This window comes from Oncorhynchus kisutch, linkage group LG28, assembly GCF_002021735.2.
Source record: "Oncorhynchus kisutch isolate 150728-3 linkage group LG28, Okis_V2, whole genome shotgun sequence".
NCBI classification, from domain to species: domain Eukaryota; kingdom Metazoa; phylum Chordata; class Actinopteri; order Salmoniformes; family Salmonidae; genus Oncorhynchus; species Oncorhynchus kisutch.
Window position 1 is genome coordinate 34,219,368 of NC_034201.2, and position 26,620 is coordinate 34,245,987.

General features: G+C 42.9%; 3 protein-coding genes across 6 annotated transcripts in view; 1 reads left to right on the forward strand and 2 right to left on the reverse strand.

Moving 5' to 3' along the window:
- Positions 1-13,407, reverse strand: tmem248 (transmembrane protein 248). Of its 3 annotated transcripts, XM_020465109.2 has the most exons (9): positions 13,059-13,407; positions 12,830-12,917; positions 11,858-12,086; positions 11,297-11,455; positions 10,737-11,022; positions 7,144-7,294; positions 6,507-6,690; positions 4,996-5,142; positions 1-2,379 (listed from the first exon to the last, which is right to left on the reverse strand). In XM_020465109.2, the coding sequence occupies exons 3-9, from the start codon at positions 11,918-11,920 to the stop codon at positions 2,359-2,361; spliced, it is 1,011 nt and encodes a 336-aa protein (XP_020320698.1). In that variant the 5' UTR covers positions 11,921-12,086; positions 12,830-12,917; positions 13,059-13,407; the 3' UTR covers positions 1-2,358. The 3 variants fall into 3 exon arrangements, with proteins under 3 accessions (XP_020320698.1, XP_031663585.1, XP_020320699.1); XM_031807725.1 differs by lacking the exon at positions 11,858-12,086; XM_020465110.2 differs by lacking the exon at positions 11,858-12,086 and having other exon boundaries at positions 12,830-13,407.
- rad51d (RAD51 paralog D) lies at positions 12,044-19,867 on the forward strand. Its single transcript, XM_020465106.2, has 11 exons — positions 12,044-12,253; positions 13,401-13,545; positions 13,683-13,744; positions 14,410-14,528; positions 17,514-17,595; positions 17,760-17,894; positions 17,993-18,088; positions 18,448-18,538; positions 18,791-18,861; positions 19,141-19,305; positions 19,539-19,867. Exons 2-11 carry the CDS (start codon positions 13,464-13,466, stop codon positions 19,644-19,646), a joined length of 1,011 nt encoding a protein of 336 aa, XP_020320695.1. The 5' UTR covers positions 12,044-12,253; positions 13,401-13,463; the 3' UTR covers positions 19,647-19,867.
- lig3 (ligase III, DNA, ATP-dependent) overlaps positions 19,708-26,620 on the reverse strand; it is a 22,534-nt gene continuing 15,621 nt past the window's right edge. The window contains exons 17-21 of one of the 2 annotated variants that reach the window (XM_020465104.2): positions 23,035-23,181; positions 22,342-22,492; positions 21,287-21,396; positions 21,006-21,107; positions 19,708-20,774 (exon numbers count right to left, since the gene is read on the reverse strand). In XM_020465104.2, the coding sequence (XP_020320693.1) occupies positions 20,541-20,774; positions 21,006-21,107; positions 21,287-21,396; positions 22,342-22,492; positions 23,035-23,181 (744 nt within the window). In that variant the 3' untranslated portion in view covers positions 19,708-20,540. Of the gene's footprint in view, positions 20,793-21,005; positions 21,108-21,286; positions 21,397-22,341; positions 22,493-23,034; positions 23,182-26,620 lie in introns of both variants that reach the window. The other variant, XM_020465103.2, reaches the window with a different exon arrangement.

Here is a 26,620-nt window from a genome sequence, read left to right on the forward strand (position 1 = left end):
TATCTTCAACAGATGACAAGTTTATTTCAACTCAAATAATTTACAGTTGCACTGGAGAAAAGTTTTGGTCATCGTTACCTTTGACCCCTTGTATTCACATTTAAACAGAGGAGCTATTTACTGGGATGTTGCAGCAGGTTAGTGCAAAAGGCATAATGTGCTGCTAAAAGAATTGAAGGAAAACAAGGTCAAATGGCTGCCATGCTCAGTATTGGGGGATGGATGTCGTAACATTTAAGGTCCGGGTGAGAACACATAACTAATATCCTGTGCTGTGAGAGTAAGGTCAAATTCATATCGAACATACCTCCTGTACCATAATACAAAATGTTGGTGATCGTATAGTCAACTATACTACATACAGGGTGTGACGAAACCCAGGGACACCTTTGGCAAGCTAAGCCTGATGTGATGCCTATGGAGATAATTCTGAATGACGGGATGATGAGCATGAACTGAAAGCAAAACAGACAGACCTACAGCCATCTACATCGAGGACAAAAACAACAAAGTAATATTAAGGCAATCTTTCAAATGGGCAGGCATTTCTCACAGGGAAGAAAAGGACAAAATCATAGGCATTACAATGAATGGTTGCTGGGCTGACAACACAATGCTTTGTTTGTCACCCATCAACCCAGGACACAGTCTTTACTACGTAGTTATGAAATGACACACTACAATGTAATATATTCAGCTCTGACTGAAAGCACTAGACAAAAAGGATTTGGATGCACCCACCTACAGCTGCATAGTTTAAACCTTAACATGAACTTCTGAACTAACAAGAGAGGAGATATCAGTGGAATTAATGCAGTTCTATGGAGGGGGGGGGGGCATGTATTGTATGCCACACTTGGTTAGCTACTGCAGGAAAACCAAGTTGATATGACATCACCCTTAAAACCCATTTCAAGTGAAATCCGAAAACCAATTCTAAAAATGATAAGGGATCCATTCAATCATCCTCAAATAAAAGCTAGGATCATACTGACATGTTTGAGAAATTGACAGACGAAAAATATGCAATTTAAAAAAAGTAATTGCAACAAGAAAAACAAAAATATAATGAAAATACTGTTCTGTCAAAACAAAACTGGAAATTAAAGTTTGGGATAAAGGCTCAGTGACAAAACTAAAATCGAATCAAAAAAAGGTACATCCCATTCCAAATTGTTTGGAATAAATGTTTGTACATTTAGTTATCATAGTTGTAATGTTGGATCGCTGCTGTAAATTGATTGTGTAGCTTTTACATTCATTAAGTATATCAATAACGACACAAATTGAAAAAAAAAAAAAAAAAAAAAATAAAAAAAAAAAAGGTGAATCAAAATGGATTAATCGTTGCCAGTGAAGAGCTTTGTCATATACAATAAATCATTCCACAATTACACACTTCTCCATTACCAGAACCCACATTAAAAACAATAGTGCTTAAAATAGAGCACAAACAATTATTAACATGCATTCCAACTTTCAATTACTCAAGGGCCTACCAGTCGTCAGCATACACTAAATTCAAGGAAAAAGAGTGTTCTTTCTGCTATGCATGACAAGCTTAGATGTCAGAAGTATCACAACACTTGATTTAAAGCAACAAGCTTATTGGAAGAACATAGGAGATGGAGGTTGACATTTTGTTGCTACCAATCTTTCTTGAAGTCCACTTGACATAGACAGGCCTCTTGTCAGTTAAAATGTAACTTCCAGGTGCTATAAAAGGCGTGTGGCCTAAAACACTCCTGAGGCGGGTAAGCCGGCCTTCCACACACAGAGACACAATTGCAGGACTTTCAGAATGCAAGCAAGGATAAACCACTCAAGAATACACAAGTGAATGATGAAGAAACTAAAAGGGGAAGAGAAAGGCAGCGAAATCTTATTTCAGTGTGACAAAGGCCCATTGTCACGAGGAAACCAAAGACTTTTCACCATACACACATGAAGACACGTAGGAACTTGTATTACCCGGACTGGATTATGTGAGGGTCAAATGTGTGGCGAAAATGGGGCAAAGACTGGTGACAATGTGGAAGTGCAGTTTCCATTCAGTCAATTTTGCGTTAGGACTTCTAGCTTTGCTGATATTGCATTTTGGAATTTTGTCACCAATGGCACGGGGGGGGCTCAGGCAAACTGTTTCTGTACTGAATTCATGAGTTCCTACAAATATTTACACAGTAGATACAGGCACTTATATGTCTTTGGTTGGAGTGATCCAACATTGCAGAAAAATGCATTCACAGAGCTGTACAGCCCAGTATTATTTTCAGGGTTCAGTAGGCAACTGGTCTTTTTTTATTTTACTTCATCCTCGGTTATATTTCAGTTCTGATGGCGATCCTAGAGTTCTTCTTACCCCTCTGACAAGGCCACCTGAGAGGAGAGAAAAAATAAATTAATGCCGCTGCAGAATCATCCCTCTAACCGACTAGTCTGTCACAGCGTACAAATGAGGACCCTAGGGATGTTACGCTGAATAACCGCTTCCTAATGAGCCAAGTCAACTGTAAAACAGGAGCAACCAGAGTTTTGTAGTGCTCAGGCATGTCGGGAATGCTCCGTCAGATACTGTAATCAGACACCTGGAAATCTGTTTAATTTTCAAGTGTTCATGTCACATGCACAAGTATGTATGTGCATTATATATATATATATATATATTATGTGTGAGTGAGCAGATTGACTGAGTGTGTGTGTTTGTCGTGCCTGTGAGTGTGCATAGAGTCAGTGTAAAAAGAAAAGGTCAATAAGGATGACTCCGTATGTGTGGCTATTTTGCTAGCTATTTGTCAGTCTTATTGCTTGGGGATAGAAGCTGAGAGCCTGTTGATGCCAGACTTGATGCACTGGTACTGCTTGCCGTGCAGAAGTAGAGATATTAGTCCATGGCCTGGGTGGTTGGAGTCTACCGATTTTCCAGGCCTTCCTACCACACCACCTGATATGGATGTCTTGGATGGCAGGGAGCTGTGCCCCAGTGATGTACTGAGCTGTCCGCACCACCCTCTGTAGCGAGGTGCTATTGCCATACCAGGCAGTGATGCAGCCAGTCCAAATGGTCTCAATGGTACAGCTGTAGAACTTTGAGAATGAGGGACCACGCCAAATTTTTTCTACCTCCTGAGGTGGAGGCGCTGTCGCCATTTTAAGCCTTTAGTGATTTGGATACGAGGAATTTGAAGCTCCGTCAATGTGGGCATTCTCACCCCCTCATTAGCTCCTTGGTCTTAATGATGTTCACGGAGAGGTTGTTGTTCTAGCACCACACTGCCTGGTCACTGATCTCCTCCCTGTAGGCTGACTCATCATGGCCAGTGATCAGGCCTATCACCATCATGTCATCAGCAAACTTGGTGATGGAATCGTGCGTAGTCACGCAGCCGTGGGTGAACAGGGAGTATAGGAGGGGAATAAGCACACCCCTGTGGCGCCCCTGTGTTATGGGTCAGCGTGGCGGAGGTGTTGAACGCTAAGCTGTAGTCAATGAACAGCATTCTCATAGGCATTCCTCTTATCTAGGTGGGTAAGGAGTGTGGAGAGCAATTGAGATTGCTTCATCTATGGATCTGTTGGGCGGTATGCAAATTGGGTGGGTCTAGGGTGTCTGGGACAGAGTTAATGTGTGCCATAATCAGCCTCTCAAAGCCTCTCAAAGCACTTCATGATTACAAAAGTGAGTGCTACAGGGCGGTAGTCATTGTGGCATGAAGCCTTAAGAGTTCTTTGGTGGATTACAGACTGGGACAAACGTGGGGATTACAGACGGACAAGGAGAGGTTGAAAATGACCGTGAATATGCCTGCCAGCTGTCCTGCGCATGATCCGAGAACACGCTCAAGGGCCCTGTGGCCTTGCGTGTGTTAACCTAATTAAAGAGCTTTCTCACATCGTTCTCGGAGAGCGAGATCACACAATCCTCTGGGTAGGACGTCCCTCACACCCGGCACGATGTTGTTGTTGTCAAAGCGTGCATAAAATGCCTTAACCTCGTCTGGTAGAGCGGCATAGTTGGGCAGATCACGGTTGGGTCTTCCTTTGTAATCCATAATGGACTGTAGCCCCTGCCAAATGCGGCAGGCGTTGGAACCTGTGTAGTATGTTTCCACCTTATTCCTATATTGTCCTTTTGCTTGTTTGATGACTCTGCGGAGGTCATAGCGGGACACCTTGTACTTATTCCGGTCCTGCACGGTTGACTCAAGATTGTCTACGATAGCTCTGTGTGCAGTAGCACCAACCTCAGTGTTAATACAGGGCTTTTCTTTGGGGAAGCAGCAAACCCTCACCGTGGGGACAATGTCGCTGATCCATTTTCTAATGAAACCGGTGACGGGGGTGATAAACTCGATGTTAAACATATTCCAATCAGCGTTAGCAGAGCAGCATAAGCTCCGATTCTGGTGACCATTTCTCAACGAAGAGTGTCACAGAGACTTAATGTTTGACTTTCTGGAAGCAGGAGTACAGAGTCGTGATCTGATTTGCCAAATGGTGGACGAGGGTGGCCTTGTATGCTTGCTTGTGGGCATCACTTGTCTTAGTGAAGCAGAATTAAAATAGCTGGCAACCAGAAAAGCGGCCTCTGGATGTAGATTTTCTTGCTTGATTATAGCCTTGTACAGTTCACTAAGTGCCAGCTTGCTATTTTTCTTATCCTGAGGTGGAATGTATACAACAGTCACGATAACAGCTGAAAACTCCCTCGGGAGGTTTATTGGTTTTATTAACAAAATGACAGTTTTACCCCAGAGACTCAGCAATATCTTTTCACACGGTTTAATGCGATATAAAAGGTGACTAGCTGTGTTGTGCTGTGTATTATTGCTCTGTATTGCATTCTGTTGTACCTTTTCACTCCGGGTGAAGTTTCTCCTAGATACAGATCTAGGATCAGCTTTGCCTCCCCCAAACCTCAACCATTAGAGGTGGAAAATTCTAAACTGACCCAATATCAGTGTCTACGGGCAACTTCACCCGACACCTACCTACCTTTTCAGCGCAAAAGTCTGGGTTGGTTGTTGTCCGTACTTTCCCTGGCCGGCCCTTGATGACAGCATAACAGAACATGGTGATGACCATCACAAAGAGGAAGTAGCTGGTGTGCATTAGGTGCAGGTTGATGAGTGAGCGGTCATCCTGCAAAAAGAGAGAAATAGCCTCAGCGCCAGGTAAACACTACCTCATGAAGGACGACATACTGCATACTGTACTTGGAAACTGGCTATTTTCTCTAATAGCAACCCCCCCCCATGTATTGTTCCTGTCATTTCAAATATAAATAATGTTTTAGGAAAACTGGTTGGTAATTGAATAATGCCATTGGTCCCCTAGGATAAATCTGGTTAAAGTCAAATGTAATTTAATTGCAAATTGTGCTTCTGCAATATTGCTCTATCTTTAGTCAGTTAGAACATATTAGCTAATGTGCACTTGGGGATTTAGATTTACAGTTTCCATTATGAATGCATTATAAAATTGAATTGGAGAGATTAAAATAAAAATCACTCATGATATGAAGTTACACATAATTAAACTAGACAAGCGCCTATGTCCAAGCTGTATACCAAAAACAGTACTTATCTTCTTAAATGGAGCCATTTTGATTACGTACACTACATGGATAAAAGTATGTGGACACCGGCTTGTTGAACATTTCATTCCAAAATCATGGGTATTAATATGGAGTTGGTCTGCCCTTGCTGCTATAACAGCCTCCACTCCTCTGGGAAGGCTTTCCACATTGCCACGGGGACTTGCTTCCATTCAGCCACAAGAGCATTAGTGAGGTCTGGCTCGCAGTCGGCGTTCTAACTCATCCCAAAGGTGTTCGATGGGGTTGAGGTCAGGGCTCTGTGCAGGGCATTCATCTTCTTCCACACCGATCTCAACAAACCATTTCTGTATGGACCTCGCTTTTTGCACGGGGGCATTTTCATGTTGAAACAGGAAAGGGCCTTCCACAAACTGTTGCTACAAAGTTGGAAGCACAGAATCGCCTAGAATGTCATTGTATGCTGTAGCGTTAACATTTCCCTTCAATGGAACTAAGTGGACTAGCCCGAATCATGAAAAATAACAGCCCCAGACCATTATTCCTCCTCCAGCAAACTTTATGGTTGGCACTATTCATTGGAACAGGTAGCATAATCGACCAACATAAGTGCCCAACCTCACTAATGCTTGTGGCTAAATGGAAGCAAGTCCACGCAGCCTTCCAAGAAGAATGGAGGCAGTTATAGCAGCAAAGGAAGGACCAACTCCATATTAACGTCATGTTTTTGGACTGAGATGTTTGACGAGCACTTTTGGCCATGTAGTGTAAAAGGCTTTACTCTCAAACGTTCTCAGTCTAAACCTTCAGGAAGGTTATCCACAAACACAGGCTGCGTCTGAAATGGCACCCATAGGGCACTGGTTAAAAGCTGTGCACTAGAGGATACGGTGCCATTTGGGACTCGGACATAAAACAGCACTGCTGCAGACAGTGGCTGCTGACTCACGTCTGGCACGATGACGGTCAGCTTGGGGTTGAGGGTGTGGTACACCTTCCCGATGGCTCCTTTGTAACACCAGAAAGGGTTGTAGTCCTGCGTGTACTTGGTGTCCGAGTCACGGGCCGTGGTGAAGATCTTGTACCAGGACGTGGCGTTGGTGTAGGTCTCTGGGACACAGTGGGGCGGTTGCCTGGAAGGCAACATTTAATAAACTTGAATATCTTGCCCTGTTCCATTCTATTTTATTATGGTCAGGAGACATGATCATGAAAAATCTCTGTTCTATGTTAAAACTATTCTGTTTGGACCATGAAGTTCTGCACCAATGCTTAGTACTCAGTTTGATAAAACTTGAATTTAATACAAGTCTCCTTGTACCGTAGTACAACTGATATTCTACGAACAGTGTGCACTTAGTTGTCAGTGTTACTAATGTGAGGTTATTCACTGTCATGAGCAAATGACTGATGATTCCATCAGTTTTATTCCAATGTCAAAAGTAATTTTAATATTTCACTATACGTATTACAAGATTGCCTAAATGAAAGTCCGACATTGACTATCAAATACAGGTCTAGTCATGAAATACAAAGATAATTTAGTATATGGATGCATTGCAATTCAGGGGTTTAGTGGCACTCACACTGTGACAGGGAAGACGTTGCTGGCAGCAGTGATGGTCATACAAGTGCTAAACACCACTTGTTCACAGTGGCCGTGCAGCACGCACTCATCAGAATTCCATGACGCTGGCAGTGTGAAGGTGATGTTCATCTCCTCGTGGGCATCCCTGCCTTTGAGGACACACACACACGTAAGCAATGTTCCCTCTAAGATGCGTGCACCTCCCCTCGGACTGCCACACAGAATAAGATTGAACTTCACTCAACTTTCTACAGTTCTCCCCTTTAGTTAACACTGTCAACATTTCGCTCCACTTTGGGAATTGTGAACGAATCAACGCAATAGCCACTTTCAATGTAATATACCGAAACAAAAACTAACTACGCAAGATTTAGTATGCAAAAATAACTGTGCAAGATGTTCTTATAGGTAGTGCCATTAGAATAGGATTCTATTACACTGACAGGCAGTACTCTACACAGACCGGTGCGCCATAACCAATCAGAGTTGCAGTAGGCCTATATGCATTGCCATATATGGATCTGTGCCATTCACTTTGAACTGGACTGTGTTTAGGCTACAGCATGAGCGGTCGTGAGTAGATGTGCTTGTTTTGAGATCAAAGTGAGAGTTGCATGTAGCCATGTGTACACATTTGTTCATATTCTTTGCTAGTTAGTTAGTAGCCCAGTTATAGCTCATTTATAGTCAACAATGGAGAGTGTTTGCTTCCAACAAAAGCACAACATGTGCACATTTCTAGCCATCTTTGAAAAGCAAGACAGGTAAAGACCTTTATGTCTTACCTTAAGGATCGGACCCCTTTAAAAACGTTTTTTTTTGCCTAAAATTACATAACTCTACATTGCAGAGTTTGCTCAGTGCCAAAATTGAGGAAATGTTGCTTGTAAGTACTCCTGACAGGTAAAACAGCATCACAGTTGGCCCCTGGACATGTAAAGAATGTGCAGTTGACAAGAGCTCCACTGTAAGGAATATGACATATGTCCTGCAACAGCCCATTTAGCCTCCATCGATATGTAATTCAATTCACATGTAAAGTTGTATTTTGGGGGGAAAACAAACACTGACTGCAGGGTTTTTTCTGATATTGAAATCCTTGGGCAGGGCAAAAAAATTATTGGGATGGAAAAACACTGAGTGTAAACGACTTAATCAGATATCACACAACAACATGTCTGCCACACTGAGCTGCAACATTGGTGCCCCTCAGGGGTGCGTGCTTAGTCCCCTACTGTACTCCCTGTTCAGCCATGACTGAGTAGCCAAATACAACTCCAACGCCATCATTAAGTTTGCTGTTGACACAAGTGGTAGGCCCGATTACAGACAACGATGAGACAGCCTATAGGGAGGTCAGAGACCTGGCAGTGTGGTGCCAGGACAACAACCTCTCCCTCAATGTGAGCAAGACAAAGGAGCTAATTGTGGACTACAGGAAAAGGCGGCCCGAACAGCCCCCATTAATATCGACGGGGCTGTAGCGGAGCGGGTCGAGAGTTAAGTTCCTTGGTGCCCACATGACCAACTAAATATCATGGTCTTGTACAGCAAATGTTTATTTTTGTGCTTTTCTTATAACTCATTTCTTTGTTCAAGCAAGTGGCTGACTGAACAAGTCCTCACTATCAGTAGCTGCAATTTAGCAGTATGCCCAGACCTTGTTTTTACAAACGAAAGAACTCAGTTAAATGTCTCAGCTTATAGAGCAGAAGCCTCATGAGGTATTGGTCGGTCACATGAATGAAACAAAATGGTAATGATCAATTAATTATGCAAATACAACTTCTCTGCGTATAGCCATATAAGACAACAGCTGCGACTGCCCAGGCAGAGCTCCTGATTGACATGTGTACTACGGTGCATTGAGTTGGTTGGAACCTCTCCAGCACGTTGACAAATAAACAATGATTCAATTAAGATTGACTTAGAGTGTCCCTGTGTAAGAATTTCCACGACAGTCCAAACACACCAAAACAGTCATGAAGAGGGCACAACATATTTTCCCCATCAGAAGACTGAAAAGATTTGGCATGGGTCCACAGATCCTCAAAAAGTTCTAAATCTGCACCATCAAGAGCATCCCGATCGGTTGCATCACCGCCTGGTAAGGCAACTGCTCGGCATGTGACTAAGGCGCTACAGAATATAGCACGTACACCCCAGTACGTCACTGGGGCCAAGCTTCCTACCATCCAGGACCTATATACTTGGCAGTGTCAGAGGAAAGCAGTACGGAGCGCCAAGTCTAGGACCAAAAGGCTCCTTAACAGCTTCTATCCCCAAGCCATAAGACTGCTGAACAATTAATCAAATGGCCACTGGACTATTTTACACTGACCCCCCATCCTTTTTACACTGCTGCTACTCGCCGTTTATTATCTATGCATAGTCACTTCAGCCGTACGTACCTACATGTACAAATTACCTTGACTAACCTGTACCCCCGCACAACGAATCGGCACCCCATGTATATAGGCTCGTTATTTTATTGCATGACTTTTTATTCGTTTTTACGTTAGTTTATTTGGTAAATATTATCTTAACGCTTTCTTGAACTGCATTGTTGGTTAAAGTCTTTTAAGTAAATTTCAGTAAATTTCTCTCAGCTCCATGGCAGAATATGTAGAATAGCAGGAAATTAGCTTCAAATCTAAAAATTATTATCTCAGCTTCATGGAGAAATTTGTAGAATTGCAGGAAACTGTCTTGAATTAAAAATGTCATTACACCGCCAAGATGATGGCCTCCTACCATGTCCCCTGCCACCTAAGCCCCTTTTGATCCAGAAAACACTGGACTGCAAACATACATATTCAAACAGTCAGACAGCTTTGAGACTGACCTACTATGCCCATGCAAAGCCTGCAGGTGACGTGCACGGAGAAGGAATTTGGCATTGATTTCTAATAATCCTTATGTTGACATGGGACTATTGTCTCAGTTGAGTGGCAAATTGCAACAACAACAAAAAGAAGGAGGGGGGGGGTGTACATCAATACCTATTCAGTCTGGGCCTGAAACGCACTCCGTAGCAATAGAGGCCAAAGGCACTTTGTTCCTCTCCCTACCACGGGACAGACAGAGGAGTATCTGGACTACTAGCCTCTGATTGACTATACAATGCTTCACTGTTCACTCCCACTGAGCCACTCTTTAAGCTCCCCATGAAACGTGGTAACTCAAAACCTATCGATAAAGGATTTACTGAACCACCAAAGCACTGGCTAACAACACTCAGACTCCTGAGTGTTGTTAACAAAAACACAAAACAAATGCTTACACAAAGGATGGCTACTTACAGTCATAATGCCACCGCTTTCCTGCATCCACTTACAGGTGAATCGAACTCACAACTAAATAAACAATGTATTGGCTTGGACAGTCAAATAACACACTTCAACACAGAGGGGCTTTTTTAGACTTTGCATCCAGTTGCATCCAGACTTTGCATAGTTGCTGGACCTGTGCTGAAAAGGACAATGTGAAAGAAAACATTTAAGTAGCTCAGTATGATCGTGTGAAAAGGATTAATGCACATAGACCCTGTAACATGGAGGAAGAAGGGACTGAAGACACAAGTGGACTCACCGGCCAGGCCGACCTGTCCCACCAGCACGGTGGCGTAGAGGTGGGTGATGTTACGTGAGTAGCCCCCGAAGGGCCTCAGTGGGTCCAGGGTAAGGGTGATGGGAACAGAGATATTGATCGGGCCCGGGTCCTCCAGAAGCAGCGGGGCCTGGGTGCTGGAGCGCGCTTGGCCACTGGTCACCGTGCTTTCGGGCGTGGTTGACTCGTTCAGGCTGTGCTTGAGCGTCTCATTCTCTGATACGCAGAAGTCAATCTCGTTGAAGCGCAGAAGGAAGATGTTCCAGTCCTGGAGAAGGGGAGGAGACTGAGTCTCTGCTGTTGAATAGCACAGCTTATGGCTGTTGACTATTTTTAAATAATCACCAATAATATGGTTAGGGTAAATTGTGACTATAAAGTCACACTTCAAGAAATTAGTTCAGCTAAATGAGCTAATAACTTTGATGTATGACAGCCATGTATAGTTCTGCTTCAGATATCAAGAAACCTCCTGCTGCATGGGTTTTGTTCCTATGACAGCATCCGTATTGATGTACCAGTGGGAGGCGTGTCCCTCCTACCTCAGTCATCTCTGGGGATTTGATCTCCTTGATTTTGAAGAAGTAGCCGATGGTGAGGAAGGCGATGGCCACGGCGCTGACGCTGACCATAAAGATGACCAGTGGCGGACGATTATTGATGTAGCTCCTCAGGTTCTCCAGAGGATTTAACAGGTACACCTGCAGACAGACAAGGCATGCACACCTAATTTGGTTTCACTGTGCCTCAGGCTCATACAATGCCAGGTCTCAACTCATCAAGCTTGATGAAAAGTGTCAAAGACAAACACAATGGACACAAATACTCAAAGGCATTTGCTGTGTGGCTAACTGGAGAAAATAATGAGCTTGAGATACTGGCATAAAATTTATGAAAAAACTGCATGGTTGATTGACTCAACTGGGGCACAGAGAGGGATTGTTTATGAAAATCATTAATTGGCATTTACTCCACACAGAAGTGGTTTTCATGGTTCAAGAAACGTATTGCTGCAAAGAGGGAAGAAACAGTATCAGAGCTTGGCATCCTTGTCAGAAAACAAGCGAATTAGGTGGCGTGAGGTAATGAGAATGTCTACTTACCTTTTTCATCAAAGACATGAACACACATCTGACATAACTCCATAGTGAATTGCGTGAGTACATCCCTGGGCCCTCAACAGGGCTGCCAAACCACTACGCACGTTGCCAAAGAGAAACTACTGCGCTGCTTCCCCCTTCTTTGCATACAGCGAAAAATAGATGCCTGAAAGTCAATGTCCTTAGTTCAAGCTCACACTAAAATGGGGTGCCATGCAACCTTGCATAAGACCTGAAAGACAAGGGATATTCCTGTTGAAACATGCTGCACACACTCTGATTGTTGTTGTTTATTACTTAAGGATCTATTTTAGCCTCATCACAGGCTGCTTGTTGGCAAGGTCTTCGGGATCCAATTTGACAGAATATAGAAGGCATGAATGACAACAATGTACCTTGGTTAGTACAATTCTAGTTGAGTTGGTTTACAATGCTAACTAGCTAGCTCCCTATCTACCAAGTAAAGTAGAATTACATGACTAACGTTAGCTAGCGCTGGTTGCCATATTAAAAACTAAAATACACAAACGTTAGCTAGTAGTTAGCTTGTTAACGTTAGTTAATTCACAATGTCTTGTGTCGATGTGAGTATGCTTGGCTGCAATTAGTTAACGTTAGCTAGCTAACGCGTTAAATACAATACATGAATGGCAATATACTGCCACTGGTAATTATTTTGGCTAGTTAGTTAGCTAACATATGGATTGCAAGCAACCGAGTTGATTATTTGTAAACTACCTAAACTAGCTAACTTTAGCCAAAACAATCAACATTTAAAGCAGATGGTGTACTGTAACTAACGTAGTTATGCTAACGTCGTTAGCCATCTAGCTAGCCAAATACACCGAGACCGGTATTAACTAAAGTTAGCCATCTGAACTATAGTAAAAGGCCTTACTTACGTGGGGTGCATGGCGTTAGCTATATCGAACACATGTTAACAATAGATAATAGTTAAATATAATAACAACTCACCATTTTCTCAGCGCGCACGAAGTTAGCAGATATGTGGCTTCGCTGACGGGCTAACTAGCGCGCGCTACTATACTTGCTAGCAGAGTGTCTAGTCGCAGAGTCCCAGTAAAAGTAAAGACCGGAGAAAGGAGACAGTCGGGATTTTAGTTTTGAAATAACCACTTACTCCTTTCCATTATTTGCCTATCCCAGCGAGGCTCAAATGTTACACATATGTTTGTTTATTAACCTTGTTTTACTCGGTCGTTTCTCCCCCACTGCGGAGATGTGTTGCTAGTTTTACGTACTATTTTAATATTCTGAAGAATTTACGCCTAATTTCTCCATAAGTGCGTTCACAAGCTACACATTTAGCGTATGCGATGACAGAGCATGTTCAGAGTGTTTGCACGTTTTCATATCCGGAATTACGTCACGGCCACTTTCTCTGGAATAGCTTCCGAAAATATAGCAGCATTATATATATTTAAAAAAACTTGAAAGCATAACAAACTACCATGGATAGTTTGTCAAAACTGTAAAGTTGAAGTGCACGTAGACCATGTAACCATTTAGACATCTCACATTACAGTGGACGGCTTGCTAGCTTCTTTCTGGACATAGCTACTGCTAGCTGCCTAGCTAGCTATGTGCCATGGTTGTTCTCAGAGATGGCATGTGTCCTGGATTGAGTGAAGAATTGGTTGTGGCTTTACGAGCAGCAGACATTACAACAGGTACGTGGGTTTTAATCAATTTGTTTACTCTGTTTAATCTAGCTAGTTGATGTGGCAATGTTGGTATGACAAAGTATTAAAATAATAATACAATAACAATAATAATACAATCAAAGTTGCATTATCCTTTTTTTAAGTGGAAGATCTGGTGTCATCAGATACAGAAGACCTTGCTCAAAAATGTTCCGTGTCCTATAAGGTAAAACATGCATGAAATAATGCATTTCTATAATCATTATGTGATCTTGCAGACGTTGATTCAACTTTGATCTAACTTTATTAAACGAGCATCATGACCATTCGCCTGAGTAGCGTTGTGACAAGATGGAGTAGTGCTACGACCGGAAGTGACGTTTCTTGGCAGGTTAGGAGAACATTTTAGCTAACCCTAAACCTTTTCCTAATCTTAACCTAATTATCCTAACCTGCTCCGTTAATTATCCTAATACAGAGGTGTCAAACTCAATCCATTCAATCCAGATCAAGACAACCAGGTAAGGGGAGTTCCTTACTAATTAGTCAACTTAATTCATTAGTCAAGTACAAGGGAGGAGTGAATACCAGCAGACACTCGGCCCTCCGTGGAATGATTTTGACCTGGTACTAACCTGTTGCGTAAGTCCTCCTAACCTGCTACGAACAAGTTACTTCTGGTTGTAGCTGTATTCCACCTAGTCAGAACCCCTGAGTAGCCGGTTCTCTGCACGTAGAGAATTAATGTGATGCGCAGATGCCTCAGGAAGCTCCAGATCTTTTATTGCTGCAGACAAAATATCCTGATAAAGTTGGATCCGCAACCACTCCGTTTCTATAATGAGACAATGTTACAAACACTTTTGGCCACAGACTAACTTTGCATTTCAGGCCCTGCTGGCTATACGCAGAGTGCTCCTTGCCCAGCACACAGCATTCCCTGTATCAGGTGCTGATCTATATGAAGACCTGCTGAGTTCAACAGCCATCCTCTCCACAGGCAATCCTAGGTGAGAATCTGCACATCACATTGAAGGCCCTACATCGAAACTGTCTGAGGGACTTTCTATCAGCCAAAACCAGTCAAGTGCTTGTAGTCTTGATGAGTATAAAAAAAAACTGAAGAAGTCTAGCATGAGACAAAAGTTATTGGATATTGAGGGTCGATAATTACAGTTGAAGTCAGAATTTTACATTCACCATTCACATTCACCAATTTTTCACAATTCATAACATTTAATCCTAGTTAAAATATCCTGTCTTGGGTCATTTAGGATCCCCACTTTATTTTAAGAATGCGAAATGTCAGAATAATAGTAGAGAGAATTATTTCTTTCAGCTTTTATTTCTTTCATCACATTCCCAGTGGGTCAGAAGTTTACATGCACTCAATTAGTATTTTGTAGCATTGCCTTTAAATGGTTTAACTTGGGTCAAACTTTTCGGGTAGCCTTCCACAAGCTTCCCACAATAAGTTGGGTGAATTTTGGCCCATTCCTCCTGACAGAGCTGGTGTAACTGAGTCAGGTTTGTAGGCCTCCTTGCTCGCACACGCTTTTTCAGTTCTGCCCACAAATTTTCTATAGGATTGAGGTCAGGGCTTTGTGATGGCCACTCCAGTACCTTGACTTTGTTGTCCTTAAGCCATTTTGCCACAACTTTGGAAGTTTGCTTGGGGTCATTTTCCATTTGGAAGACCCATTTACGATCAAGCTTTAACTGATGTCTTGAGATGTTGCTTCAATATATCCACGTAATTTTCCATCCTCATGATGCCATCTATTTTGTGAAGTGTACCAGTCCCTCCTACAGCAAAGCACCCCCACAACATGATGCTGCCACCCCCGAGCTTCACGGTTGGGATGGTGTTCCTCGGCTTGCAAGCCTCCCCCTTTTTCCTCCAAACATATTGATGGTCATTATGACCAAACAGTTATATTTTTGTCGCATCAGACCAGAGGACATTTCTCCAAAAATTACGAAAAGGAGGGTGGTGCTGGGAATCATTGTTCTTCCTCTGTCAACCATGGTTAGTTGCAAGGAAACACGTGCCGTCATCAATGCTTTGCACATAAAGGGCTTCACAGGCGAGGATATTGCTGCCCATAAGATTGCACTTAAATCAACCATTTATCGGATCATCAAGAACAAGGAGAGCGGTTCAATGGTTGAGAAGAAGGCTTCAGGGTGCCCAAGAAAGTCCAGCAAGCGCCAGGACCGTCTGCCAAAGTTGATTCAGCTGCAGGATAGGGGCAGCACCAGTACAGAACTTGCTCAGGAATGGTAGCAGGCAGGTGTGAGTGCATCTGCACGCACAGTGAGGCAAAGACTTTTGGAGGATGGCCTGGTGTCAAGAAGGGCAGCAAAGAAGCCACTTCTCTCCGGGAAGAACATCAGGGACAGACTGATATTCTGCAAAAGGTACAGGGATTGGACTGCTGAGGACTGGAGTAAAGTCATTTTCTCTGATGAATCCCCTTTCCGATTGTTTGGGGCATCCGGATAACAGCTTGTCCGGAGCAGACAAGGTGAGTGCTACCATCAGTCGTGTCATGCCAACAGGTATTGCTTCTCAGCCAAGGGAGTGGGCTCACTCACAATTTTGCCTGAGAACACAGCCATGAATAAAGAATGGTACCAATACATCCTCCGAGAGCAACTTCTCCCAACCATCCAGGAACAGTTTGGTGACGAACAATGCTTTTTCCAGCATGATGGAGCAACTTGCCAAAAGGCAAAGTGATAACTAAGTGGCTCGGGGAACAAAACATCGATATTTTGGGTCCATGGCCAGGAAACTCCCCAGACCTTAATCCCATTGAGAACTTGTGGTCAATACTCAAGAGGCGGGTGGACAAACAAAAACCCATAAATTCGGACAAACTCCAAGCATTGATTATGCAAGAATGGGCTGCCATCAGTCAGGGTGTGGCCCAGAAGTTAATTGACAGCATGCCAGGGCGGATTGCAGAGGTCTTGAAAAAGAAGGGTCAACACTGCAAATATTGACTCTTAGCATCAACTTCATGTAATTGTCAATAAAAGATTTTGACACTTATGAAATGCTTGTAATTATACTTCAGTATTCCATAGTAACATCTGACAAAAATATCTAAAGAGACTGAAGCAGCAAACTTTGTGGAAATTAATATTTGTGTCCTTCTCAAAACTTTTGGCCACGACTGTACAGTTGCAAACCATAGTCTGACTTTTTTTTATGGCGGTTTTGGAGCCGTGGCTTCTTCGTTGCTGAGCGGCCTTTCAGGTTATGTCAATATAGGACTTGTTTTGCTGTGGATATCGATACTTTTGTACCCGTTTTTTTTGTACCCGTTTCCCATAGAATGGAGTCATGAGTGCATTCAAATGCATGTTCTGCAGTACATTTTCTTCACAATATGCCAAACATAGGCTCATTCTGTTCAGGACAACCCAGGGTATAACGCATGTCATCCTTGTAACTGTGGATCAAACATAGCGATCATGAACGTTGATAATTTTAATTACATGAGTTTTCAAATTTGGAAAATGTGAAGTGCGCATTTGGACTCATGGGTGTGTGGTTTGCTTGTATGACATCAAAGCGGTGTCATACAACATGTGCAAAAGAAGCTCAACTAGCTGGAGAGGTGGGGGCATCTTCTTGTTACTTGGTGGTCAAATTTCTAATGGCTGTGAGTCAAAACCCATAAAGGCTGTGAAGCGGAGAACAAATTAGTCGCTTATTAATGACAATTTCCTATTTTCAACCGGTATACGGGATGACTGGCTGTGAGTGGAAAGGGCTACCTGGTCAAATTAAGCCTGCACTCCGACATTAAGACATTAAGGATAATTATGAAAGTGGTTTAATTTGTTAATTACTATTTTGCATGCTCAGGTTAACTTTCCCACTGAATTGCCCTTTTATTATTGTACTATGACTTGATGGGTTGGTTTTAGCACCTGGCAGGACTTCATAGCCTTGGTGAATGATAGTGTTTGTTTTCTTCCAGTCTAGATAAGCTTCTAGACTCTGGCTTGTACACAGGAGAGCTCACAGAGTTGGCAGGAGGCCCTGGAAGTGGAAAAACCCAGGTGACCTTTTTCCCATAATCGTATATCATGTCATTGGCAAAGTTTACACCTTACTTATCAGTGTGGTTGGTTTTCATAGAATGACCCAATGGATGCTGGTATCACTACTGTCTAGTGTATTGAGTACAACATGTTTATGCTGCCTACATTTCCCTCTCTTTTAGGTGTGTTTTGGTGTTGCAGTGAATATATCTTACCAACTGAAGCAGAGCGTCATATATGTTGACTCAACAGGAGGACTGTCGGCAAGTCGCTTGCTTCAGATGCTCCAAGCGAAGTCGTGCAATATAGAAGAACAGGTGAGCTGGAAGAGGCTGTGACAATGAAAATCTATTTGAATTAACATTCATTTTCATCAAAACAGTTCTCACCACAGTTCTTACCCGTTGTTGTGCAGATGGAGGCTCTTCAGAGAATCCAGGTCTTTCCAGTGTTTGACATTTTCTCGTTACTCGGCTGTCTACATCATTTTCGATGCGTTGGACTTCAGCAGGTAGTCCTTTGAATGTGTGTCCCCCAAATGTCACCTTATTCACTGGTGCACTAATTTGGACTGGGCCCAAAGGGCTCTGGTCAAAGTTGTGCACTATATAGTGAATAGGGTGCCATTTGGGATGGACTGTATTTTTCCCTTCTAATTTGGACTGGGCCCAAAGGGCTCTGGTCAAAAGTTGTGCACTATATAGTGAATAGGGTGCCATTTGGGATGGACTGTATTTGATGTTGCTGAAATATTAATTAAATTGAGGTAGTTTTAAGATAACTATAATGACAACTGATTTATTTTTTACATAACTGATCATTCATAACTGAATTCAATCATTCTTGCATCCATCTTGTCATATTTTACAGGCATCTGCGGGAGGTGGCTCAGTCAAAGCTGTAATTGTGGATTCAGTGTCAGCAGTTATTTCTCCCATACTGGGAGGCAAACAAAATGAAGGTACTATGATGAAAAGTTTCTCGTGTTATATTTAAGTAGATTATACCTGTTCATTTATCACATATCTTAATAACATTAAGATATAGTTTCTGATAACACACTGTATAAAAGGACAGCCAGTGGAACATAATTGATTTAATGAAGAGAATGGCATAATTGTACTCTGCAAAGGGAGTCACCATTGTGGTTTTGATAAAGGCAATTTTAGCATTGTCTATTTATATAATGACCTTTGGTGATTGGAATTTCTAGGCATGTCCATGATGATGCAAGTGGCAGGGCTGTTGAAGACAATCGCCAAAGACTTCAATGTAGCCGTTCTGGTGAGGGCAACTGATGAACTATTGTTTTTGGTCCTGTTCGGACATCTACACTAAGGGGGAGGGTATTTTGAGACATGAAAGGTTGGATAGAGAGTCCGATTCAAACCATGCTAACTGGTAGCCTAGGCTGTACGTGTGTAGCGAGGTTCACACAGGCCACACAATGTGTTGTAATATTTAAAATTGGCAGCAGCTAATGGGGATCCATAATAAATACAAGTGTGCTATGACCTATGAGCCCAATCAAATGCCACAGTGATAAGAATCATGTACCCTCAGGTGACAAACACTGTGACCAGAGACGGCAATGGGCAGCTGAAAGCCGGAATGGGCCAAACGTGGAGTCACGTACCTAGAATTCGGATTCTACTGCAACGGCTCGAGAGGCCGGGATCCACTTGTTCTAGTGTACGCACTGCCACTTTGGCCAAGTCCTCAAGACAGGTGAAGTGTTGACATGGGCTTGTCCATGTTAGTATTCATTCTTTGTCCAAATAAGATTGAAAATAATGGAACTCGTGACATTTTCTGCCTCAGTTCTGTGAGATGGAAATCTGTGGTATAACCCAAAAATGTGATGTCATATGGAATCCTTTCCTGCAAAATGAATGCTGTTGCACTGGAGATGTTCAAATAGGATCAAACTTAATGGAGATTTAACCTGTTCTGTCTCTTAGCCTTGTCATCTGAAAGAAGAGTTTGACTTGCAGTGCTGGGGCAGGTCTGAAGAACAGCTGTATGGAATGTCAGGAAAGAGGAAGCTGGAGAACACTGAGCCCAGCTAGGCCTCAACATCCATGGTGGTGCTCATTAGGTATCAAATGGAAGAAAACTGACAAACGGAGAAAAGGATATTCAAACCAGTTTATTTTAAACATTAGCACAAAGGTATTGTGTGAATTAAAGGATATTTCTGACATCATAGATTTGTCACCTGGTTGCACTCTGGTTTACAAAATTAACAAACCCCAATATAGTGTTCCACTTGGCCATAAAAAAAAAAAAATTAAAAATTTGACAGTATCCTGCTAGTCTTTTTTCCCCCATCTTGCATTTCATGTGGAGAACATGCATTGTTAGAAGAAGCCCTCTCCTAGATACTATGACAGTCTACTTTCATGATTTGTATCATTGGATATGTCCAAACTACTTTAACTCGTCCTAATAGTATTGTTATCTACACTACACACGATCAAAGGAACCCCGTTTGAAGTGAGAACCTTGGCTTTGAGGTAGGTCAGCTGGACCTAACCCGTTCACACAGCATGGGCACACAATTGCAGAAACCAAACTGATAGACTATCGTAAGTAATTACGGTTTATTTGAACCAACGCTACTCGGATACAAAAAAAGACTGGAAACAATAAATAGAAAGATCCAAGGATGGAAACATTACTCAGCCCATAGTAGACAGATACTACTCCTAGCCTGACATAGTTAGGCCTATATCTTTCTTAACTCTAATCATACTCTGCCATGACCATCACAATATCCCATGATCTGGTCCTGTGTCCTTGTGGTTATATCATTCATAGCAACATTCAACTAAGTTTATATCGGTTTTTAGCTTGGATCAAGCTCAGCTGTAAAACATGATCGGCGTATAATGGTCCATTGTTTGTTAAGCCAACACACTTCAAAATCGCACCAGTGTTCGGGGGGGTGGAATTCATGTTCATCAGCAGGGAGGCACCACCCGTCTCTTGCGGATACACTCCCAGATCCAGCCGGGGGTGACCCTCTGGGCATGGCTGTCCTCCTCGGGCTCAGTCAGGGTGTGTGTGGCCGAAGCGGCGTCATACTCCGGCACTAGGTCCCCGTCGTAGGCCACAAAGTAGCGCCGCAGCTTGTTGTGGTCCTGCACAGAGTCTGGCAGGACGAGCTTCACACCACTGAAAATGTCCAGTAGAGTCTGGGGAGAGCAGGAAGTCTTTAAGACACAATCCTTAGTTTAATTTATTAAAATGACAGTAAGTATTACAGATTGCACCTTTAACTAAATACAGTATTACAGATAGATCATCCAATAATAAATAAAAACATGTTCTAATATTTCATCTACTAGCATGTCTTGTTAGAACTTTTTGTTTAGAAGAATTTGAGCGTAAATCACAGTTGGTGACAAATGGAACAAAGCACCCACCTTGTCATTCCTGGGTTCTGCCAACATGGAGGGGGCCATTTTAGTCTTGCTTTGTCCATTCTTGCTTTGTCCATTACTGTGATGGACAGTTTCCGTCTTTACCTGGAATACATTGGAGCCCAGATACATTTTGCGGGATGCAAGGCTGAAATCTATTCTGGATGTGAGAAATGTAATGACCCAATAAAAAAAAGTATACTGATGGTACTTCATGGTTCACCTATGCAGCACCCTACTGCCAAATAGGATAACACCAGTTGCTATGGTTGAGTGTAGGGTACCTTCTTTGCGCTGGGCTCTTCTGAGGGCATTTTCCTCTTGGTTGCTGGAACAGGGGAGGGAGGCTCTGTCTTTACTGCCTTAGCTTTGGGGGTATTGCTGTTGCCTGTGCCTAAGGTAATGGAAACATCACATTGAATCAAAATATATTAGAGTCGAGTTGGAACCGATTCAGGGAACAGAACCTGAAACAAAAGTTCTTTAGTGTTCCGGAACAGAACTGTTACTTTCAAATCTTAAAACGGTTAATATTTTTTGCTCCCCAAAAATATTTCTAATGTCTAGTATATAATTCTGTAATTCAGTGAAGTTATGCTAAACCCATTCCAATTGATGTCATGATGTTCAGCACTTCAAGCCAACCCCCCTTCAATGTCCACCCTTCTCTCTCATCCACCCATGACATTTTTGTCCTCTCTCACGCTTGCACTTAACTGACCAATTAAAACATGTAAACTAGCTTTCCCATTCCATATCAAGCTTCTATATTGGTGCTAATTGGTGAGGTAAAATAATGAGAAATATAAAAATGATGTAGAGTTCAAGGGTTAAAACATTTACAGGAAGGAACTATATGAATATGACTTTGGGGTTCGAACCGGTTCAGAATTTTATGCTGGTTGGAACACTGGACCGGGAAAAAAAATAGAAAATGTTCAGAATGGAATGATTGGAAAATAATTTGGGTTCCAAGTTGTTAAGAGTATATTATTACTATCATGAGGAGATCGTGTAGTTTCCCTAAAGTTTCAAACAAAAAGGATGGAAATCTCAAACCAAGGAGAGTTGTCATACCATGTTTTTTAAATGTATTATTTGGGTATACAGATGCAGTACTTACCAATAATTAATTGGTAATGAATTCTAACAGTACGAACATGTGTAATAAGTTTGAATATATACATATCCGCTTCCCATAGGGAAATGGGTGCCATTTCAGACGCACCCATGCATATACACATACTTATTGACATATGTTCATAGTGTTTGTTTGCATTATTGGTGAGTAAAGCGTCATCTACATACCCGAGACCAGATCCATGTCTATGGTACTCACTGGTCTTTCTGGGAGTGACTGGTCTCTGGGAGGTGGAGGGTGGAGAGTTGCCCCCACTGTCTCCTGAAGAGCCCTTGTCATCCTCACCTCCTTTGGAGGGCCCTGCTGTCACCTCAAAGTCACACCTCTCCTTGGAGATGCGGAAGAGCTCCTGATGGAGAGAAACAAAAGTTGTGAAGTTAGTATTACTAGGGGATATGCAAATGATCTTTGAGGAATAGTTGTGCTGCGTACACCAACGGACAACAACCATTTATGACAGGAAAGGTTTTGTATTATATAGTAGAGATGTCATAACAAAAATACTCAATGTGAGTTTGAGCTATTGCGTATAAAGGTCTATTCAGCTCAAAAGACTACCTTATCACACCAAAACCACCTCAGCAGCAAACCAAATGAAAAGACTCCACTCAATGCCATCTGTGTTTAACACATTTTGGTTGCCATTTGAATATCGATACACAATTATAGTACAAGTTCCACTGTATTCGTATCTGTTTGACTAAAAGACAACGGCTGACCAAGTGGTACCGTTTATTGTTGATCACATTTTTTTATCCTTTACTTCTACATGGATATTAAGTTGGTTGCACAGAGCACCTATAAATAAGTATTCAATGGTTTTACATTACAGATTGAAAAAAATAATCCAATAGAAGCCCTACATAGTTGCATGATCAGGGTGTTCCTTACTTTGAGCTGCATCAGGTTGGTGGCGCTCTTCCAGTCCTTGTCGTCACGGACACGCGTCATGCGGGGGAAGCGGATGGATATGCCGTCGGCGGTGTGCATCTCCGACTTGGAGAACTCCGCCCCCGTGATCTCCCACACCGGCGCTTTCTATCTCGGGGAGAGAGACAGAGGAGGAAAAAGTCAGTAGAACTCAGGCTGCGTCCCAAAACACATTTTAGTCAATTAGCAGATGCTCTTATCCAGAGTGACTTCAGTTTAGTGCATTCATCTTATGGTAGCTAGGTAAGACAACCACACATTACAGTAAGTACATTTTTCCTCAAAGTAGCCATTGTGTACATTTGTTTGGGGTGGGGGGTGCTGTGGGATTATTTAAGATACTCGTCAATGTAGGGTTTCAGATGTTTTTGGAAGATAGGCAGGGACTCTGCTGTCCTAGCTTCAGGGGAAGCTGGTTCCACCATTGGGGTGCCAGGATTGAGAAGACCTTGGACTGGGCTGAGCGGGAGTTGACCTGCCGTAAGGGTGGGAGGGCCAAGCGACAAGAGGTGGCAGAACAGAGTGCTCGGGTTGGGGTGTAGGGTTTGAGCATAGTCTGAAGGTAGGGAGGGGCAGTTCCTCTTGCTGCTCCACAGACAAGTACCATGGTCTTGTAGCGGATGCTGAGTGACATGGGAGAACCTGATGTTTGCAGAGAACCACAGGGTCTTGGCCAAGGTTTTTTGCACTCGGAGTGGGATATTGTGGAGTTGTCAACATTGATGGAGAGGTCTTGGAGCGGGCAGGCCTTCCGGGAGGAAGAGCAGCTCCGTCTTGTTGAGCTTGAGGTGGTGTGCCAACATCCAAGCTGAGATATCTGCCAGGCACGCGTGTCGCCACCTGGGTGTCAGAAGGGGGAAGGAGAAAAGTAGTTGAGTGTATTCCGCATAGCAATGATAGGAGAGACCATGTGCGGATATGACGGAGCGGAGTGATTTGCTGTATGAAGAGGAGAGGGCCTATAACCAAGCCCTGGGGACACCAGGAGTGAGTACATGGTGCAGACAGATCTTCTACACGCCACCTGGTAGGAGCGATCTGCCTGGTAGGATACAATCCAAGAGAATGCAGAGCCTGAGACACCCAGCCCTGAGAGGAGGATCTGATGATTCACGGTGATGGAGTCAGCGGCGAGATCAAGGAGGATGAGTCAGCGTTGGCAGTACGGAGAACCTACGTGACATAGAAGAGCAGTCTCGGTTGAGTGATCCGTCTTGACTGGTTAGGGTCAATAAGATTGTCTGAAAGCGATAACGAGGGAGTTGATCAGAGGCATCACACAAGTGTTTTGGAAAGAAAGGAAAGACGGATACTGGTCTTTAGTCAAGTGTTTGAGATGTCGTGAACCTTTTCAAAGTGGTTGATGAGGGAGGGAGTGCAGGATTAACGACGGAGGAGACTGTAAAATAGTTTCCTAGAGTTAGAGGCAGAAGATTGACAGAAAGTGGTTTTAGCAGCAGATACAGAGGAAAAGGTAGAGGCAGGAAAAGGATAATAGGTCTTCCAGAAGTTTAGTACCCCATCACCTACAGTGCATTCGGAAAGTATTCAGACCCATTCCACTTTTCCACATTGTTACAGCCTCTAAAATTGATCAAATAAATTCCTCAATCTACACACAATGGCAAAGCGAAAACAGTTTACCTTATTTACATAAGTATTCAGACCCTTTGCGATGAGACTCGAAATTGAGCTCCGGTGCATCCTGTTTTCATTGATCACGCTTGAGATGTTTCTACAACTGGAGTGGAGTCCATGAGGTCTAAGGAATTGTCAGTAGAGCGCCGAGACAGGATTGCGTTGAGGCACAGATCTCGGGTAGGTTACCAAAATATTTCTGCAGCATGGTGGTCCAAGAACATAGTGGCCTCCATCATTCTTAAATGGGAGAAGATTGGAACCACCAAGACTCTTCCTAGATCTGTCCGTCCAGCCAAACTGAGCAATCGGTGGAGAAGGGACTTGGTCGGGGAGATGACCAAGAAACTGATGGTCACTGACAGAGCTCCAGAGTTCACCGTCCAACAGGATAACGACCTTAAGCACACAGCAAGACAACGCAGGAGTGGCTTCGGGACAAGTCTCTGAATGTCCTTGAGGGGCCCAGTTAGAGCCCAGACTTGAACATATCTGGAGAGACCTGAAAATAGCTGTGAGGTGATGCTCCCCAATCAAACCGGAAAGAGATTGAGAGGTTCTGCAAGATTAATGGGAGAAACTCCCCAAATATAGGTGTGCCAAGCTTGTAGAGTCAAACCCAAGAAGACTCGAGGATGTAATCGCTGCCAAAGGTGCTTCAACAAAGTACTGAGTAAAGGGTCTGAATAGTTACGTAAAATGTGATAACAGTAGAAACGTTGGTGGAGGACGGTCTAAATATACACAATTACTTCCTATCAGTATCTTATTCACAAGGGCTGGCTAGAGCTATAGGTGCAGCACAGATTGGTCAATCTTGATAACGTATGGATCTGTTCATGCCACATATGGAAGTTGATAAAGATCAGATCAGCCCTGCGATGAATAGTAGTTACATTTATGTGTAATTATAGAAATGCTGATGATAACAGTATAAATAAGTCAGTGATATACTTCTTAAGAATGCTGAGACTTTATAGCTTCCTTGTACAGTGCCGTGCAAATGTATTCTCCCCCCTTGGCATTTTCCTATTTTGTTGCATTACAACCTGTAATTTAAATGTATTTTTATTTGGATTTCATGTAATGGACATACAGAAAATAGTACAAACTGGCGACAATTTTTTTATTTTTTATAAATAAATGGTTAAGTGGTGCGTGCATATGTTTTCACTCCCTTTGCTATGAAGCCCCTAAATAAGATCTGGCGCAACCAATTACCTTCAGAAGTTACATAATTAGTTAAATAAAGTCTACCTTTGTGCAATCTAAGTGTCACATGATCTCAGTATATATACACACACCTGTTCTGAAAGGCCCCAGAATCTGCAACACCACTAAGCACGGGGCACCACCAAGCAAGCGGCACTATGAAGACCAAGGAGCTCTCCATACAGGTCAGGGACAAAGTTGTGGAGAAGTACAGATCGGGGTTGGTTATAAAAAAAAGATCTGAAACTTTTAACATCCCACAGAGCACCATTAAATCCACTATTTAAAGAATGAAAGAATATGGCACCACAACAAACCTGCCAAGAGAGGGCCTCCCACCAAAACTCATGGACCAGGCAAGGAGGGAATTAATCAGGGAGGCAACAAAGAGAACCCTGAAGGAGCTGCAAAGCTCCACAGCAGAGATTGGAGTATCTGTCCATAGGACCACTTTAAGCCGTACACTCCACAGAGCAGGGCTTTATGGAAAAGTGGCCAGAAAAAAAATAAGCAAACAAATTTTGTGTTTGCCAAAAGGCATGTGGGAGACTCCCCAAACATATGGAAGAAGGAATTCTGGTCAGATAAGACTAAAATTGAGCTTTTTGCCATCAAGGAAAATGCCATGTCTGGCGCAAACCCACCACCTCATCACTCCGAGAACACCATCCCCACAGTGAAGCATGGTGGTGGCAGC

What these genes read in the sequence shown, in the direction of transcription:
- tmem248 (XM_020465109.2), bottom strand. Translation starts at nt 11,920, where the DNA reads ATGTACTCACGCAATTCACTATGGAGTTATGTCAGATGTGTGTTCATG. An exon ending in AATCCCCAGAGATGACTGAG is followed by an intron (nt 11,023 to 11,296) that starts GTAGGAGGGACA and finishes CCCCTTCTCCAG; the next exon opens with GACTGGAACATCTTCCTTCT. An exon ending in CAGACTTTTGCGCTGAAAAG is followed by an intron (nt 2,380 to 4,995) that starts GTAGGTAGGTGT and finishes CTCTCCTCTCAG; the next exon opens with GTGGCCTTGTCAGAGGGGTA.
- rad51d (XM_020465106.2), top strand. Translation starts at nt 13,464, where the DNA reads ATGGTTGTTCTCAGAGATGGCATGTGTCCTGGATTGAGTGAAGAATTG. An exon ending in AATGTTCCGTGTCCTATAAG is followed by an intron (nt 13,745 to 14,409) that starts GTAAAACATGCA and finishes TTTGCATTTCAG; the next exon opens with GCCCTGCTGGCTATACGCAG. An exon ending in CTGGAAGTGGAAAAACCCAG is followed by an intron (nt 17,596 to 17,759) that starts GTGACCTTTTTC and finishes CCTCTCTTTTAG; the next exon opens with GTGTGTTTTGGTGTTGCAGT.